The 20,587-nt window shown below is 40.2% G+C and overlaps 1 protein-coding gene across 1 annotated transcript; it reads right to left on the bottom strand.

The window, feature by feature from the left end:
• Positions 1-13,949: 13,949 nt before the first annotated feature.
• Positions 13,950-14,669, bottom strand: LOC110607501. The gene has a single exon (XM_021746629.1). It carries the CDS (start codon positions 14,667-14,669, stop codon positions 13,950-13,952), a length of 720 nt encoding a protein of 239 aa, XP_021602321.1.
• Positions 14,670-20,587: the final 5,918 nt, after the last annotated feature.

The raw sequence follows: 20,587 nt of genomic DNA, 5'->3' as shown, positions 1-20,587 counted from the left end.
ATTAGAGGCTAACCTTGCTGCCCTAGAGGTACTTGCTGCCCAAGTTGTGTCTGAAAAGGAAAGAATCGCATTGCAAGCTCTTCAGAGGGAAGGAGGCACGCGGCATGCATTATAGAAGGAAGTTGTGCGCGGCAAGCTCTTCAGAGGGAAAGTGAGGTGCGCCGTCATGAATGTGCAGAAGTGGAAAGATATATGTCCATTCTTTCCTTTTTAGGTGGAGCCTTCATTTGAATTTTGAATGCTGAATGCAGAAGAGGCAAGTGTATCTCCTTGAAATCATGCTGCTTAAATAGGAAGATTTGACTGCTGCAGTGTGTGCACATCTTTGAACAAGGAAAGAAAGATCTGCAATTTGAATTTCAAATAATCTTCTGACTGAGCTTTCCTTATTTGCTTTTGCTTCTGCACTTTCCTTATTTGAAAACTTTCCTTATTTGAAAACTTTCCTTTTTTGGCACTTTCCATATTTGGCACTTTTTAACAGTTTTAAGAGCATTTTCTCCAGATTGTCTCTTTACACCTAATATCTGCAAAACATGATTAAAACCACAAAATTAGGCAGAAAAGATGTAAATAAACATCAATAACATCATGATAAAATGGACTAAAATATGCTCTATCAATTTTGCTCATCATCAATGAGAGAGTCCATGAAAGGCTTGGTCTATTAGATAAGACCTTTGCAATAATACTTTAAAAGATATTACAGAGTGCGATAGGCCTCAAATCTCTCATAGATTGAACTTGCTTCACTTCGGTTATAATGGAGATGATTGTATAATTAAAATTTTTTAGCATTCTACCTCCCTCAAAAAAGGAAACATTGGCCGTATAGATGTCAACTCGCAAAATATCCCAATACTTTTAAAAGAATAAAGGAGTCAAACGATCTTCACCTGGGGCTTTAGTAGGATTCATGGAAAAAAGGGCATGCTTAATTTCCAATTCAAAAACTGGTTCAATTAGTTTTGAGTTCATTACATCATTTACCTGCCTGGGAAAACCATCAGTAAGATTGTGCAAATTAGAGGGTGTTTTAGATGAATAAATCTTCCTGAAATAATCTTTCGAAATGAATTGAATATCACTGAGATTAGATTTTCATTCTCCATATTTATTTTGGATGCCAGCAATTCGGTTCCTCGATCTTCTTTGTAAAACACTTGCATGAAAATAAGCTGAATTTTGATCACCGGAGCCAAGCCACTACAATCTTGATTTTTATTTCTAGAATTGCTCCTCTCTAAGTAATTCCATCTCAACTCTTTCTCAGTATTTTGTATAGTCTGATAATTGAAATTCATTCCTTTGGATTTTTCATTTTTCAACACAACTTCCAACTGTGTAATCTTCTACTTTGAATTTAAATTGTGTTGCCTGCTCCAAGAAGATAAAGCATGTCTGCAAGCTTGCAGTTTAGAAAAAGCTTTAAAGAGAGTCGATCCCCTACATTCTTGCTTCCATGAACTTTAAATAATTTGTTTTGTTTCCGCGAGAGGCACTCAACCAGCATCAAACCGAAAGAATTTCCTAGATTTTGGTAAATTAGGATCCAAATTAACAATGAGCGGGTGATGATCTGATCCCAAGTCATCTAGATGTGAAATAGTGACACTTGAATATAAATTCAGCAGATCATATATGGCTAACGCTCTGTCTAAGCGTATTCGTACATTTTGAGAACCACTGCACCGATTATTCCAAGTAAAAGTATCACCACTGAATCCCATATCACATAAAGTAAAATCAGTTAGAAAACATCGGAAAGTCGATGCTTGGTTGATCCCCATATACATCCCGCCTTCCTTTTTCCATGACCAAAGAAAAGTGTTGAAATTGCCAACTACCAGGCATGCACCAATGATACTTGCCTTATACTGCACCAAAAAGTGAAATTGGGCTTCTCTCTCCTGCTCATTGCAGCTTGCATAAACAAGGAGTGCTGCCTATTTAACCTGTTTAGATTGGTCAAAAATATCAACATGCATAAAGAAAGATGAGAATTTGACTAGAGTGACGTCCAATCTAGATTTCCATGCAAAGCATAAGCCTCTAGCATGGCCAAGGGGTTCTACAGTTACAAAATCATAAAAGCCACATGTATTCAATTTCTTTTTCACCACAGCGTGATGATTTTTTGTTTTTAACAAACACAAAAAATCGCGGGAGTGGGAAGAGCATAACCCTTTAATGTTCTGGATTGTCAGGGGGTTCCTTACACCCTGACAATTCCAACACAGGAGCTTCATTGGTGGCCGTGAGGTCATTTGGGACTGGCCTCCTCCACCACAGTAGATGAGTTTAAAGAAGAGATTTTCTTATTCTAGGTCTCGATTGGCATGTCTGCCAGTTTTCATTTTAAGGGAGCTTTACACGAGTTATCACCAACTTCACGGACAAAAGGATTCCTATGAGGGCTGATCTCCCTAATAATCACACTGGTTTTCTTTGAGTTGAAGCCTGTCTAGCTAACCTTTCCTAGTTTTTATGACTTGAGGTCGCAGGGAGCTTATTATCCTCTTCTTCACCTAGTTCATTATTTTGTCTTCCATCATCACCTGGTTTCATATTTTTGTTTTTTAGAAAGCCAGCTAGAACCAAAAGTTCCTCAAAAGACATTAGGTCTTTTGGTCCCAAACATTTTTTTTTCAATTGAGATGTTTGGACATTTAGTAAGGAAAGCCTTCTTCCTATCAACCCATCTTCTATTAGAGCTTCCTGACTTCAAACTTGTCGATGAGGAGGAGGTAGAATGAAGACTTCCTGGAGAGCACATAATATCCATCTCCTGGTCTGGTACATTTGCTTCTGTTTGAACTAGGCCTGGTTAAAACTTTGGGCTGATGTCATTGGACAATGAACCAAATTGGATCGTACCGAGTTGGGCTTTGAACTCATATCTAGTTCCTTAGTAGAGGACTCTATTTTGTTCTTGTTACTAAGGGCAACATTGGTTTTTGTCTCAGCTAAAAATTTTAGAACCTACATTCCAAAATATTGCTTCAAATAAGGAAAAGATCCAAACATGCCTGTAGAATCTGCAAATGGTTGACCCGTCGAATGGAGATACTGTTTGAAAAGATCTAGGATCTCATCCAGGGTAAAAGGGAGGCTCAAATCTGTAGGATAAGAGAAGTTCGGAGTTACTTTGCCTAAAAATGCTTCATTCGTGTAAGATGACTTTGAAACATCTGATTGTTGTTGTGATTTAACCAAAAACAAAATAGCCAATAAAGGCTTGGTAGCGTTCTGTGCCACGTGTTCTCCAAGGTTGTTCAGAGAAAAGGTTGCCATTATCGGTGAAGAAGGTCCCTTTTTGATTTTTAACTCTGGTGAGGAAAGGTTTCCTAATGTCGAAACCTACATAGGTGAGTTCACATCACGCCATGACATATCAGATAGCCTTTCCACTGACTCTGTTTGAGTTTTCCTATCATCTTGTAGCCTATTGTTCTTCCAAAAAGTTACACGAGGAGATTGTGCCTTCATTCAGGGACCATAAGCCAATATTTTACTAGCTGCTGATGATGAAGGATGAACTCAAACTACCTTGCAGGTTGAACTGAAATGTCCTATAGCACCACAATTGAAGCAAACATCCGAGAATCTTTCTTATTTGAATGAAATCCATTAGAAAGTTGCGTCCTCTTTCGTTCTGTGGAAACCAGTTATAAAGGGTTTATCTAATTGATTGGAGGCTCTGATATGGAGTTTATCTGATCTTTTTTTAAGGCCATGGGAGTCATCAGATTCTAAAAAGCCTCCAAGAAAATTTCCTATAGCATTGGCATTCTGGGTAGTCATCGTAATTGGTGGCAGACCCAAGATCCAAAAAGGAGAGGTCTTGAAAGAAATTTCCTCCAAAGCTATGTCTACATGTCATTCTTGTAGGACAAGAAGATAATTATGAATGACCCAAGGTCTGTTGGTGAGGACATACCTGACATCTTCTTTGGTTTGGAAGGAAAATAGAAAGCAATTGCTTCTTTTTGCTTCTCTTTTGAAGTCTTTAATTGCTTTCCAGATTTGTGACAAAATAGCTTTAATGGTAGAAGCACTAAAGAATTTACCCGTTACCAACTTGCCAACTAACAACATTTGTTGAAAATATAACTGTGAGAGTTGTCCACCTCAAAAGACAAGACAGGCTCATTACAGCTCAGAATTTTTGTCAAAGACATTAAATCAGTTAATTTGTTTTCGATAAGAGTAGAAGGTAAAAAAAATCAAGAACCAGAAAAGAGACAACAAAACAAGGGTAGGTGAGGCAAGACAGAAAAGCACACACAAGAGAGAAACAGAAGGAGATAAGTGAAGATAAAGAAGAAGAAAAGACAACCCCTAGAGTCAAAGCGGAGATATATTCTCAGAGAAAATATATATTTTAGATATTAAAGAATACCATGTTTTGGAAGCGCTTTTGAATCGCAGTAAAGATTTAACAGGCAGTATTAGAAGGATATCTTGGATGAACTCTGGAAAAAGAGACATCTTTATTATGGCAGCGGCTGGTAGTGGTGGCTGTCTACTCTTTTTATGCTCTTAATTTGCTGTGGCCTCTAGGGTTTCGTAGAAGTTCAATTTCAATAGGAGAAATAATTGTGCACTTAAGTAAAAAATAGCTAGGAGTCCTATTACACTATTCATGACAATTTATAATATTAAAAATTATATTAAAAAAGGAATTAATCTAACAGATATTTAAAGGGAAATGGGAAATCCGAGGATAAAGTGGAGATTATTTTATGAATTTGTGTGAATATGGCTTTTAAATACTAGACGAAACTAAATGAGATATTAATTTAACACTTCTATTTATAATGTACATAAAAATGGGAAGATGGAGTGTATTTAGATTTCCGAAAATAATTTTTAAATTGTGCCGCTTAATATAATTTTTCTGTTATTTAAAACTTTTCAATTTAATTATTTAATTATATTTATATTTTATTTAAATTTAAATTAATTGAAAAATTCTCTTAATATTTAAATTGTATTTAACTAAATTTTATTATAACTAAGTTTTGCATTAACATGTGATGCACGATATTATATTCATTATTTATTTTTTATATGTAATATTATATAATATATTATATATTATCATATTATTAAAAGTTTTAAAAAATAATATAATTAATAATATATTTTTATAATAAAACATCATTATTTTTTTGATAGTAAAAAAGGGTCAAGCCCTAAGAGGTAAACACCTGTGCTCCGAACCTACACAGGTGGACTCAAATGAGGGACCAAACATACCTAAACATAACTATAAACTACTCCCCAAAAACCCCCTAAAACGTCATGAAACAATCATTCAAAATCATGCAAAGGAGGCCTGGACAGGGCACTTTCGGCGGCAGGTTCGGCGGCCGAAAGTCCCTCCAGAGCCGAAAGTCAGGCAGGTTCAGCGGCACCTTCGGCGGCCGAAACTCCCAGACAGAGACGAAACTCATGCATGTTCGGCGGCACTTTCGGCGGCCGAAACTGCCAGACAGAGACGAAAGTCTCCTTTCGGGGGCAAGCTTCGGCAGCCGAAAGGCTGCTTCCCCAGCCATGTTCGGTGGCCGAAAGTCCTTCGGCTGCCGAACCTAGTTTCTGCCAAAGGGCAGAAACTTGGCTCCCAATGCACATTTCGCCTCCAAACTTATCAAACATGCATCAAACCTATTCTACAACACTCATACACAAGCATACATGTTCCTAGGGGTCTCAAACCATCATAAACCCCATCTACAACACATCAAGCATCCACATTGTTCAAGAACACACATTTATACCCATAAACATAACCATAATCTAAACATGCATTCTAACCCAAAGATCTTGCATAAAACTTACTTAAAACATGCAATGAGCTTAAGATCGGCTCTTACCTCTTGAAGATCGAGAGAGACGACCAAAAACTCAGAGTTGGGAGAGATTTGGTTCTTGAACCTCCAAGCTCCAAAACTTTGCTCAAAAGCTTAAATCTTCAAAACCAAGTTAAAACAAGTGAAAATCTTGAAAGATTTTGAGGAAGAACGTCAAAGATGGGTGAGGGACGGCGGAGAGCTCACCTTGGCCGAAAATGGGGAAAAGCTCGCCCGTTTTCGGCTAAGGGACCCTTTTATAGTGGCTGGCCAGACCACGTTCGGGGGCCGAAAGTCCAAACTCTCGGGGGCAAGCTTAGGCAACCGAAGCCACCTCCTCAGCACATTCGGCGGCTGATCCCTCCTTTGGCGGCCGAAGCTGGGTTCATCAGTAAGGCAGAACCTTGCTCTGCCTCACGCCAAACTACACCAATCCTTACCAAACTCAAACATCTCAACTCCTCAACATGCATATACCCAAGCATATGCTCAAAGGGGTCAACAACTACCTTAAAACCCCAACAAACAACAGAAACATAACACATAAACATGCTTTTATCAACAAAACATCAAAAACTCACTCTTTACCCTATTCATGCAACTCTACCCATAAACTCCATAAAACTTCCATAAATCATAACAAAAAGTTCAGGATCTTCACTTACCTCTTGAAATCAAGAAGATGAACGATCCTAACGTGGAGATATGGAGCAACTCTCCTTCAAACTCTCCAAACTTTCAAAACTTAAGTTTTTAGCTCAAAACCTTCAAAATAACATTAAAATCAATCAAAACTTTGCAAGATTTGATGAACACATGAAGCATACCTAAGGAAAGCATGGTCTCACCTCTGAAAGTGAAAAGAAAACTCATTCTTATCCTTTCAACCAACTGAGGGCCTTTTATAGGTGGCTGGCCAGACCACCTTCGGCGGCCTAACGTGAAACCACAAGCCATGCATGTTCGGCGGCCGAACTTGGCTTTTCTTCCTTGGTGCTTTTCTTTCAAAAAACTTAGTTCCATTTAACTTTAAAACATTAAAACATTCTAAAATACTTTAGAAAAACATAAATCTTACCCTTCTAGAGAATTTCGATATCCTGGATTCCACCGGAAAGTAGAATTCCGATGCCAGACTCTAGACGGGTATTGTAACGACCCGAAAATCGGACCGCTACCGGCGCTAGGATCCAGATCGGCTTAAGGCCGCCGGGACCCGTAGCAAGCCTGACATGAAACCTGTAAACCTGTATAATCCCATACATGATCAACAACATACATAAAAATTAAAACTTTTCTTTCCATATACATCAACCAAACTCAACCTGCATAAACATTAACATAACATTGATCCCTCTGTGGGATCTCATCAGTGCCCCCGATGGGTGACATAACATATGCTGAGTTGGTTTACATAAACATCATAAAAAAAATCTCTAAGATCATGTATTAAAAGGGATACAACAATCTATGGTCAAGCACACCTCTAACATCCATAAACATCATTACATAACTATACTGTACTTTTACATTACATCGTACTACGATTTGTCATGTCCACATTCTATCTATTACACAATAAGCTTTACTCTAACCGACCTCCTCTTCTATCCTGTACCTGCAAGCCTGGGGGTAAAAGGGAGAGGGGTGAGCTAAAAGCCCAGTGAGTAGAACCGTAAAACATAATAACACTATGCTCTGATGAAATGCATCATAACACAGACAATTCACATAAGGGTTGGGTGAACTTGTCACCAATTAGTCCAAGTTAACTCTGTGCCAGGCCGTAGCATGGGGTCCTGGTCTTCCTGTCATACATACATTACTTACCATTATCCCAGGGCCTCCTCTGGGCTCCTGGTCTTCAAGTTCCACAATCGTGCCAGGCCGTAGAATGGGGTCCTGGTCTTTCCTTACTCTGTGCCAGGCCGTAGAATGGGGTCCTGGTCTTCCTGTCTTGGACTAATTGGGTCATCCAACATTCACCCACATCAACAACAATCAATGCAATGCAGCATATTCGTGAACACTAATGCAATCATCCTATTGCATAATCATGATGCATGAAACATGATAAAACATTTAATTTAAAAGATTAAGTTTGGTTCCACTCACCTCTGGCTGATTCTGACAACACCGAAGCAGCTGAACTCACTGCTGGGGTCCTCGGTTCCTCGAGTCCGAACCTACACAGGTGGACTCAAATGAGGGACCAAACATACCTAAACATAACAATAAACTACTCCCCAAAAACCCCCTAAAACGTCATGAAACAATCATTCAAAATCATGCAAAGGAGGCCTGGACAGGGCACTTTCGGCGGCAGGTTCGGCGGCCGAAAGTCCCTCCAGAGCCGAAAGTTAGGCAGGTTCGGCGGCACCTTCGGCGGCCGAAACTCCCAAACAGAGACGAAACTCATGCATGTTCGGCGGCACTTTCGGCGGCCGAAACTGCCAGACAGAGACGAAAGTCTCCTTTCGGGGGCAAGCTTCGGCAGCCGAAAGGCTGCTTCCCCAGCCATGTTCGGCGGCCGAAAGTCCTTCGGTTGCCGAACCTGGTTTCTGCCAAAGGGCAGAAACTTGGCTCCCAATGCACATTTCGCCTCCAAACTTATCAAACATGCATCAAACCTATTCTACAACACTCATACACAAGCATACATGTTCCTAGGGGTCTCAAACCATCATAAACCCCATCTACAACACATCAAGCATCCACATTGTTCAAGAACACACATTTATACCCATAAACATAACCATAATCTAAACATGCATTCTAACCCAAAGATCTTGCATAAAACTTACTTAAAACATGCAATGAGCTTAAGATCGGCTCTTACCTCTTGAAGATCGAGAGAGACGACCAAAAACTCAGAGTTGGGAGAGATTTGGTTCTTGAACCTTCAAGCTCCAAAACTTTGCTCAAAAGCTTAAATCTTCAAAACCAAGTTAAAACAAGTGAAAATCTTGAAAGATTTTGAGGAAGAACGTCAAAGATGGGTGAGGGACGGCGGAGAGCTCACCTTGGCCGAAAATGGGGAAAAGCTCGCCCGTTTTCGGCTAAGGGACCCTTTTATAGTGGCTGGCCAGACCACGTTCGGGGGCCGAAAGTCCAAACTCTCGGGGGCAAGCTTAGGCAACCGAAGCCACCTCCTCAGCACATTCGGCGGCTGATCCCTCCTTCGGCGGCCGAAGCTGGGTTCATCAGCAAGGCAGAACCTTGCTCTGCCTCACGCCAAACTACACCAATCCTTACCAAACTCAAACATCTCAACTCCTCAACATGCATATACCCAAGTATATGCTCAAAGGGGTCAACAACTACCTTAAAACCCCAACAAACAACAGAAACATAACACATAAACATGCTTTTATCAACAAAACATCAAAAACTCACTCTTTACCCTATTCATGCAACTCTACCCATAAACTCCATAAAACTTCCATAAATCATAACAAAAAGTTCAGGATCTTCACTTACCTCTTGAAATCAAGAAGATGAACGATCCTAACGTGGAGATATGGAGCAACTCTCTTTCAAACTCTCCAAACTTTCAAAACTTAAGTTTTTAGCTCAAAACCTTCAAAATAACATTAAAATCAATCAAAACTTTGCAAGATTTGATGAACACATGAAGCATACCTAAGGAAAGCATGGTCTCACCTCTGAAAGTGAAAAGAAAACTCATTCTTATCCTTTCAACCAACTGAGGGCCTTTTATAGGTGGCTGGCCAGACCACCTTCGGCGGCCTAACGTGAAACCACAAGCCATGCATGTTCGGCGGCCGAACTTGGCTTTTCTTCCTTGGTGCTTTTCTTTCAAAAAACTTAGTTCCATTTAACTTTAAAACATTAAAACATTCTAAAATACTTTAGAAAAACATAAATCTTACCCTTCTAGAGAATTTCGATATCCTGGATTCCACCGGAAAGTAGAATTCCGATGCCAGACTCTAGACGGGTATTACATTAAACCAGTTCACTGGGGGAAGGTTTCATTTAACAGCGATAGCACTGCTGTTGTTGCTTTGCTTGCTTCGACTGTGCTCAACTCCAGCAGCATGTGTTGCCCAAATAAAGCTGGTATCGAGAATATCCCACGCTTCTTGCAAACCACCATTGAAAACTAAATCATTCCTCTGTTTCCATGCAAATCAACATACAATAGAAAAGATTGAACACCAAGAAAAATCCTCATTGTTGAATTGAACCGAAGAGCAAATGTTTGCACTCAACCATTCAGTTAAAGAAAGGGAAAAGAACACTCCCTGTTTGGCAGGTGCCACCACTTCCCTCCACACTGATTTAATCATTCGACAGTCCCGCAAAATGTGAAGCACGCTTTCTTGATGAGCACCACAAAGGCCACAAGCCTCATTATTTGTCAAACCACGTCGAAATCTCTCTTCATTCGTGAGGATCTTCCCCCGGCAAGCTAGCCAGATGAAGTTCCTGACCCGTTGTGGGCATTTTAAGGCCTAAATATGCTCCCAGATTGCTGCTTTGTCGTCCCAACTAGCTTTCATCATAAGGCTGTAAGCTTCACTAACCGAAATGGCTCCCTCTTTAGCACCTTTCCAAGCAATATTGTCTTCACCTATAAAAGGGTTAGAAGGACAAATATTTGATATATGTAGTAGAGCGTTAGGGGTTAAAAATTATCCAGCACTTCCCAATTCCAATCGTGATTATTAGTAACCACATCGGTGACTTTCCATTCATTTGGAATCATCACTCCCGATTTTTTATGTTGCCACAACGGGCCTAACTCGGGAATCCAATCCTCAAACCAGAAACTAGTACGTTTGCCATCACGAATAGAAACAAAAATGTTGGGACGAATTTCATCCCATATCTTTGCCAAAGACCGCCAGAGAAACGAGCAATTACCAGTAACCACACTATCTGGGATAAAGTCACCAACACGATATTTTTCACAAAGAATGTCAACCCATAACTACCCCCGTCTGGTTAAGACTCTGAATCCCAATTTGCATAGGAAGGCTTTGTTGTGTTCCTTGAGCTTTCAGAAACCCAAGCCACCATGACTTAAGGGTTGGCAATAAGAATTCCAACTAACTAACACCAATTTGGTCTTACCCTCCTTAGCGCCCCAAAATAAATCGTCGGATTATGGTCTCAATCTCATTGACGACACTAACTAGGAGTAAGGCTGTCTGCATGAAGTAGTTTGGGATGGCCGCAATAACCGCTTTCGCCAGCGTAATTCGACCAGCCATAGAAAGAGAGCTAGCATTCCAACCACTCAGCTTTCTTTGAATTTTATCAAGCAAAAACTGGTACGTAGCTTTTGTAACTCTCTGATGGAACAGAGGGACACCCAAATACATCCCTAAGTCCTCAACCATCTGATAACCCAATTTATTACTAATGGCAGAAGCCGTCTCACCAAGTGTATTTGGAGAAAAGAACACTTGGATTTTGTTGGCATTCACTTTGTGCCCAGATGCATCACAAAAACCCTTAAGAATATCAGCAACTACCTCAGCTTGGTGGAGATCTGCATGACAAAACAGAACCAAATCATCAGCAAAAAATAAATGCGACAAAGGCTTACCATTCTTCACAAGCGAAATAGGTTTCCATCTAGAATCATGGACCGCCTGTGTAATGCTTTGCCCCAGTCTTTCCATACCAAGAACAAAAAGGTACGGCGAGAGAGGATCTCCTTGCCGTATTCCGCGTGAGGGACGAAACTCATCAGTCATGGACCCATTCCAGAGCACCTGCATACGAACAGAAGTAGTGCATCTCATAATAGTATCCACCAGGCTAGAAGGCAACCTAGCATCAAGAAGGGAATCATTAAGAAATTCCCAACGAATTCTGTCATAGGCCTTTTCAAGATCAACTTTAATCGCCATCCAGCCTGATTTTCCTTTAAGTTTATTCATAGAATGAATGACTTCTTGGGCAATGATGGTGTTATCCGTGATATGGCGACCCGCAACAAAACTAACTTGCATCGGAGCAACCAGCGTAGTCATGACCGGCTTCAATCTATGGACAATAGCCTTGGTAATGATCTTATAAAGAACCGAGCATAAGCTGATTGGAAGAAATTGTGATACGAGCTCCGCGTTGCTAACTTTAGGAATCAAGACAAGAAGAGTCCGATTCAACAGAGGATTAATCTCATCACCCAAGAAAATTCCCCGAACCATATTATAGATAGAAGGGCCCACGATGTCCCACTGGCTTTGAAAAAATTGAGCGTGAAAACCATCCACACCTGGAGCCTTGTGAGTGGCCATGCTGAAAAGCACCTCACGAATCTCATTATCCTGGATAGGGGCATGAAGAGCAGAAAGCTCAACAGCAGATAACTGGGGAAACTTCCCTCTAATGTAGTTCTGATCTAGAGCAACATCCTCAGCGGTGTATAGGTTGGAGAAATAAAGGGACGTAGCCTTCTGAAGCTCCTCATCGTCAAAACACCAATTAACCCCATCAATCTTTAACCCTTCAATCCTATTGAGCTTTCGCCGAGCAAGGGTCTTATTATGGTAATACTTGGTGTTGCGATCACCTAGAGAGATCCAATCATCCCTTGATTTCAATTTCCATAACAACTCCTCATAGTCCAAGATCTCCTCAAGCTCCACACGTAGATCAATCTCAGTGGTATTAAGGTTGGTGGTTCTATGAGTTTCAAGAGCCTTTTGAATCCCCTTAAGTCGGCCTATGATCCGTCGTTTTCGACTAGCAAGAATGTCGAAAGTGGACTTATTCCAAATAATAGCTTTTTCCCTCATAGCTTCCACAGCCTCCGGTGCACTCTGACCAGTCTGCTAGTTGCCCCGAACCAGCTGCCCAAACCCCTCATGAGAGAGCCAACCCAAAAAAAATTAAAACGGCCGAGCACTGTTACGTCTATTATTCTCGCCAATAGATATTAAAAGCGATCTATGATTCGATTTAAGCCGGTGTAAGTGGTAAACAGTAGCTCGAGAAAAAGCAAGATCCCATGCAGAGTTACAAAGAGCTCGATCCAGACGTTGGAATAGGTTCCCCCTTGACCACGTAAATTTAGGACCCTTGAATCCCATATCCCGAAGACCTGCATTAAATATAAAGTTTTGGAAGTCTGATTCACCCCCGAGGTTAGGCGAAATGCTTCCTTTCTTCTCATCTCTGCAAAGAATAGCATTAAAATCGCCTGTAAGAAGCCAATGATTAGATAAATTACGAGAAATTTTACTCAATTCTTCCCATAAAAATTTCCTCGAGCCTCTTTGTGGGCTTCCATAAATGAAAGAAATATATGCCCAATCTGCCACAGGGCCCTTTTTTACTCGACAGTGTACAAATTGGAAATGGTTCTGTAGCACCTCGAGTTGTACAACATCATTCCAACAAATCCATATACCACCTGCAAAACCACGGGCTTCAATCCTATGAGATATGTTGAAATTAAGTTTAGAAATCACAGTATTGGCATTATTACTACTAATACGGGATTCAAGTAAGGCTACAATATCCGGATTGTACTCAGATGAATACTCTTTGATGTGTTTATCGAACCGAGGATGGCCACAGCCCTGTGCATTCCACACAAAAATATTAAGATTCATAGTCATAGGGATAATTAGGAAAAAAGGAGAAGGACGACATCCCTTATGTTTGGTGACCATTAGAAATAATCTCCGGAATAGTTTCGAACCCTTGGCTTGTCACGTTACTCCCCTTGGCAACATCATCCGACTCCATGGCCATGCTAAAACACTGCACCATCGCATTAACCGCATCAGTTATAGGAATTAAAAAATCGATACCATTATTACCATGATTTTGATTGGAATTGCTAGGAAAATTAGCATGAACAGGTGTGTGCGACACAGAAGCCATAGCTTGGACATTATTCACTTGGCTTTTGTTTGGTTCCAAATTAACAATGGTATGCTTAGCTGGATCCAGATTGATCTGTTTGGGCCTAGTTCTTCTACGACTGGACCTACCCCCCTTGCTAGTCACAAGGCCTGATCCATTCTTAATAACAACCCCAGTAGACATGGCCCCATTAGATGGCGCAGTAGGCCTCCTCTTTTCGAACTAGAAGCAATAGGCAAAATATTATTTTTTTCCGGTGCGGCCCTTATGCCTGTTATTAACAAAACCAGGGGGACCATCCACAGCTTGTCCAACAAATGGCCCATTATTAATTGGAAAGGCATTTAAATCAATTCCAGAGAAAGGGTTAACAATTTCTTCCACCACCTCCTTTCCTTTGTTTTTTCTGATGCCTTCTTTCTTCCCTTTAATATCACCAGGATTTTTGGCACCATCTTTGGCTCTTTTAATTTCTTTTCTATTATCATTCTCCTTTAAATCAGCAAGACCAAACGAGCTTTCCAGATTTTTAGCGAGGAGATTGAATCGAGAGCCGTTGGAGGAATTCCCACATTTCCCGCCACCAGATCCATTCTTCCCATTTCCAGATTGTCGCCTTTTCCGAGGCTCAACCAGAATCCAAGGGCTGTATGGTTCAGCCGCTGCCTGTTCCTCCTTCGATGGTTCGGCCTCCGCAGTCTTCTTCTCCTCCAGAGTCGATGCACCTTCCGTGTTACTCGGGTTCACAACAAGCTTAGGGCAATTATCCTTAATGTGACCATAAACGCCACAATGGAAGCACACGATCGGGAGAGCCTCATATTCAATGACCTTAAGTTTCTCGTTCACTAAAATCCTGGTAATCAAGGGTTTCGTGAGATCCACCGTGACAGCCAACCGAGCAAAATGGCCTCTTGTGGCAAGAAGGGTACGTTCATCAATTTTAAAGACTTTGCCGATCATGGAACCCACTTGCTCGAGAATAGGCTTATGGTAGAGAGAACTGGGGAGGTTAGGGATTCGGATCCATGACACAATGGAACTCGGATAAGGGTTAGAGGGATCAAACGAAAGAGACCATGGTTGGATCGTGAGATTATGTCCGAAAACGATCTAGGGACCCTCCGCAAGCACTTTTGGAAAATCTATCGGATTACCAAAGCTAATTTCAAAGTAATCGTTCTCAATGTCAACACACTTCATCCCACCTTTTAGTTTCCACAGAGAAAGCAACCTGTTTTGAAGGGCAATGACATTCACTCGACGACCTAAAAGCTTAGCCACCACAGTTAAAGCCTTGGTCCTATTAGCCGAAAGCAACAGCCGTTCAGAAAAGCGAATTGACGGGATGTCACCATTCATTTCTCAGCTAATATCACCGTCCTGAAAGCATAAAGGCTGTTCAAAGGCCTGATCCACCATCCCCCCTGCCTCCTTCATCATTGCATCCTTAAAAGATGGTTTCAATACACCCTCAGCGGGGATTTCTGAGCCCCCACCGCCATCCGACGGGTCTTCCTCCCTTCGTCGGGACTTCTTCATCACTCTCTTGACGGACATTTGGTTATCTAGGGATGATCCACTGCGAGACATAATAAAACATCATTATTAAAATAGAATACATGTAATTTCAATTTTATTAGGAAATTTTGAAGTCAAAATAGAAATTCCAACATCACTATAATGTTATGCAGATTTAGTTTCCTAAGATACACGCATGGCTCATTTCATTTTTAATCATTAAATTTTAAGTTTTTCAAAAATTTAAATTATATTTATGTTGAAATTAGAATATAGAATAGCTCTATTAAAAATCTATAGTAACTTGAACTTTATTTATGAAACTTCAGTCATGAATATATTCATACAAATAGGGAGTGGCAATATATCATACAAAATATTTGCACAACTTTTGGTGAAATATTGCTCCCAAGAAAAACTAGAAAAAGAAAGCATCTTTTATCTATCTCTCTACTAAAATAAGAAATTTTTTGGCTATTTGAATATCGTATCTCTGGCCATTTTAGTTATAATTAAGCTTCCAATATAAACTTTCACTTTTATACAAAGTGACAAATTATAAATTGACATATAATTTTCAATTACTCAGAGACGGTTTATTTCTTGTTTAATTAAAATTAATGAAATTTAAATTTGAATATAGTCATTTTTTAAGAATATTTAATATATGTGATCAGTTTGGTGACTTCACATTAATAATCATGTAGAATTCCATAATTGTGGAGATGGTGTTATACTAACTGATATAAGATTCTCTGTCATTCTACATGTGAGCTGCAACTAGATATCAAGGTTTTCTATGTATTAGGTTTCAATATTTATTATGGGTTCATATTTAGAATTCAAAATAGTCTGTGTGACTAGTTTAAAGAAAAGTTCTCTTCTATCCTTAAGTTAGAAAATTTTTTGGGATAACTCTTAATAATTGATAAGTTGTTTGCTGAAAATTAATTGGGATCTCTTTATTTATTTATTAGTCTTTTTGACACCATGATTATATCAACAATTTATTTATGTTATTGTCTTGTGTACTCATAGGACAAAATGATGTCGTTTATTTATTTACTTTTGAAATTTTAATTATGATGAATATCTTTATTATTATTGTTTTTTTTTCAACACTAGATTTATGTATATTAATATTTTTGAGAGTTATGTGGACATGATCCTCCATTGGAGGTATGTAGGCAGCCTTCGGGTGCGGTCCTAAGAACTTAATTTTTTTATACTTTTATTTTATGGTAATTATATGGATTTATAATATGACATCATCTTATTGAATAAATAGCAATATTGTAGACTTAGTGTTATGCTACGGTAATTAGTTTCTTGCAATTTTATGTTACATATATAAATTGGATTGTTGGATCTTAGGATTGTAAGTCTAATTTTTTAATTCTCATGAATAATATAATGTGTGAATAGCTTTGTAATATGATTAGTTATCATAAAGTTATCTTCTATACATAATATGTTTATATACATACATACATATATATATATATATATATATATATATATATATATATATATTTAACAAACTTCTTTTGCTTAGTTAATTTTTTTTAGGCCAAACTTTGTTAGACTTCTGCATATTCGTCACTATAGACTAGAGTATAGGTGTGATCTAAGAACTCCACCTCCATAGGTGAGCCTGTCAAGTCCGGTGTGTGAGCCATCCATATTCAGCTTGGGAGTGTTATCCTTTGGAGTTACTCTATAGCTCCTCGACAATCGTCTCTTTACTAAAAGAGCATGTTTTAGCGAACATTTTTTGGGCTATTTTGAACTCTCTTTTGCGCTTATCATAACCTCAAAGAAGAGAGCATTTAAATTCTATGACCTTCCATTGGGAATCAATACATGCCTCCTATTTTAGGTCTTTTAACATGCAAAGCAAAATAAAAGGGGCCAACTGATACCATTTTTACTCATCCTTTTTCCTAGTATGTTTTTGCAAATCCAATCACTTATACTGAGGTCAGTGGAGAAGAAATAGGTACCTACATGCATCAGAAGATAATGTTATGTCAAAAGCTTTTAGGAAAAAATAAATCATGTAGGGAGTATAAATGAGTTTCAACTTCCCTATCACAGGAGCTATAACATTTACTGGAGCTAAGGACTCTCCTATAATGTTCTTGATTAGTTAAGAGTCTATTATGGACAGCTGATCAAAGGAAAGTTTGATTCCTCTGAGGTCCTTACCATCTCTAGATATATGCTTTCACGTGTCGGTGTGAAACTCCTCATTTCCTGCAAGAAATTTATAAGCAAATTTAATAGTAAAACTGCCAGAGGCTGAACCTTTCCAGAGAATGCTATCATTGTCCATATGAGGAAGAGGTGCTGATATAATGCATAAGTGTACTAACTTTGAAGGTAGTATGAAGTAACAGCCCGGAAACCGAACTGCTATCGGCGCTAGGATCCAGATCGGCTTAAGGCCGCCGGGACCCGTAGCAAGCCTGCTGAGAACTCTGTGTACCTGTGAAATCCCATACATGATCAACCATTATCAGTTAAAAATAAAAAAAACTGCTCTCTGTTCCAAGGCTCAACTGTGCATACTCTATCTCTGTACTGTAAAAACCCCTGCTAGAGCTCTCATCTTTGCTCTAGGCGGGTCATATCCAGATCCTGTTAAGCTTGGTTTTTCCATACATCACCAATAAAATCATTTTCATAAATAGACCATGTATATACAAAAAGGGACTACAACTCTTATAAGTCAAGCACAATTCTATACATTGTACACTATAAACTATCTCTTTACAATTACATGTCCACACTAGCTATTACAAACTCTATACTCTTCCTGCACCCAGCTGACTTCCCTCTTCACTCTGAACCTGCAAAACTGGGGTTAAGGGAGAGGGATGAGCTATACTAGCCCAGTGAGCAGAACATGTAAAACCTGTGAATAAAACATGATCTCATGAAATGCGTCACATCACAAGTAATCCTCTTCCGAACAGACTGAAACAAAACTCCCTTCTCTGTGCCCGGCTCGCAAAGGAGCTCCTCAGGTCTTTATTCCTCATGCAGTGCCCGGCCCTTCGGGCTCCTTAGGACTTTATTAAACATGCAATGCCTGGCTCTTCAGGCTCCTCAGAACTTTATTAATATGTCCGGCCGTCAAGGGGCTCCTCAGGTCTTTATTAAAGAGAAGGGCTAATGAATCAACTCTGTGTCCGTCCGCAAATACAACCAATTATGCAATGCACATCTTCGTGAGCTCTAATGCAATCACCCTATTACATATCATGATGCATGGCACATGCTAAAACATTTATTGGAAAATGAATTTAAGTTCAGTTCCACTCACCTCTGGCTGACTCTGCACTAACTCTGCAGGTTCTGAAACAGTGCTCACTGTTGACTTCCCTGATTCCTCTGGTCCGTACCTACACAGGTGGACTCAAATGAGGGACCAAACTAACTCAAGAACATCTCTAAGAAACTCCCCAAAAGCCCTCTAAAAGATCCTAAAATAATCACATAAAACATGCAAAAGAAAGCTGGACAGGGCACTTTCGGCGGCAGGTTTGGCGGCCGAAACCCCCCTCCAGAGACGAAACTCATGCATGTTCGGTGGCACCTTCGGCAGCCAAAAGTCTCGTCCAGAGACGAAACTCAACCTTCGGCGGCACTTTCGGCGACCGAACCTTGCCTCCAGAGACGAAAGTCCAAATTTTTGGAGGCAAGCTTTGGCAGCTGAAAACTGCCTCCACAAGGGGTTCGGCGGCCGAACCTTCCTTCGGCGGTCGAACCTGGCTTTGCCCATTGGACAGAAATCAGCTCTGTTTCATGCAAAACTCACCCAAAACTTACCCAACATGCATAACAATTACTCCCAACTAGCACATACCATATAACATCCAATAAGAGGTCCAAAACTAGCTTAAAACCTCAAACAACCATATCAAACAACACTTAAACATGCTTATACACAACAATCTCTAAACTCCTCACTTAAACCTAATCATGCATAACTATCATACAACTCCCATAAAACCTTCAAAAATCAAGAAAGGAAGTTCAGGATCTTCACATACCTCTTCCAAACAAGAGAACAAATGATCCCAACGTGGAGATATGGGAAAATCCTCTCTCAAAATCTCCAAGCTTCCAAACTTTGCTCTTTTGCTCAAAAACTTCAAAACCACATGAAAAACCATCAAAACCATGAAAGGTTTGAGAAAACACATAAATCACTCAAGAAAGATCAAGTCTCACCTCAGCTCGTGCAAATGGAAAGGAATCCTTATCCATTTGACCGACCTAGGTCCTTTTATAGTTGGCTGGCCAGACCAACTACGGCGGCCGAAGGAGAACCCGAATGCCATGCACGTTCGGCAGCCGAAAGTGACCTTCGGCGGCCGAACCTTGGCATTTCTCCCTTGTTGCTTTTCCTTCAAAAACTCATTTCTTTTAACACTTTAACACATTAAAAAACTCTTAAAACATGTGAAAACATAACCCGAAACCCTTCAAGGGCATTCCGGCCTCAGAAATCCGTCGGACTACAGGAATTCCGATGCCGGACTCGAGTCGGGTATTACATTCTCCCCCCCTTAAGAACATTCGTCCCCGAATGTTCCTCAAACACATAAACACATAACACACAAAAAGGGGAAAAAACTAACCTTAAAACAGATATGGGTATTGCTGAAGCATAGATTCCCGTGTCTCCCAGGTGCATTCCTCTAGATTGTGGTGGTTCCACAGAACTTTTACCATCGGAATCTCCTTGTTTCTCAACTTTCTGATCTGGGTGTCAATGATCCGCACCGGCTGCTCTACATAGGTGAGATCTCCTAGGATCTCTACATCAGGCTCACTGAGAACCTTTCCCGGATCTGACACAAACTTCCGTAGCATAGAAACATGGAAAACCGGATGGATTCTTTCCATAGAAGTAGGTAAATCCAGCTTATACGATACATTTCCGATCTTCTGCAAGATCTCAAAGGGACCAATGTACCGTGGAGCTAGCTTACCCTTCTTCCCGAACCGAACCACTCCTTTCATTGGAGACACCTTTAGCAATACCATATCCCCCTCCTGAAACTCTATCTGCTTCCTACGGATGTCTGCATAGCTCTTCTGTCTGCTAACAGCTGTTCTGATCCTCTCTCTGATAATAGGCACCAATCTGCTGGTAATCTCCACTAACTCTGGCCCTGCAAGAGCCTTCTCTCCTACCTCTTCCCAGCAAACAGGTGTTCGGCACTTCCTTCCATACAAAGCTTCATAAGGAGCCATCCCTATGCTAGCGTGATGGCTGTTATTGTAGGCAAACTCCACCAGAGGTAGATGCTGCCTCCAAGAACCGCCAAAGTCTAACACACACATTC

The sequence above is a fragment of the Manihot esculenta genome, chromosome 7 (assembly GCF_001659605.2).
Source record: "Manihot esculenta cultivar AM560-2 chromosome 7, M.esculenta_v8, whole genome shotgun sequence".
NCBI classification, from domain to species: domain Eukaryota; kingdom Viridiplantae; phylum Streptophyta; class Magnoliopsida; order Malpighiales; family Euphorbiaceae; genus Manihot; species Manihot esculenta.
The sequence above is the reverse complement of the archived record's forward strand: the minus strand, read 5'-3'. Positions and strand labels throughout refer to the sequence as shown.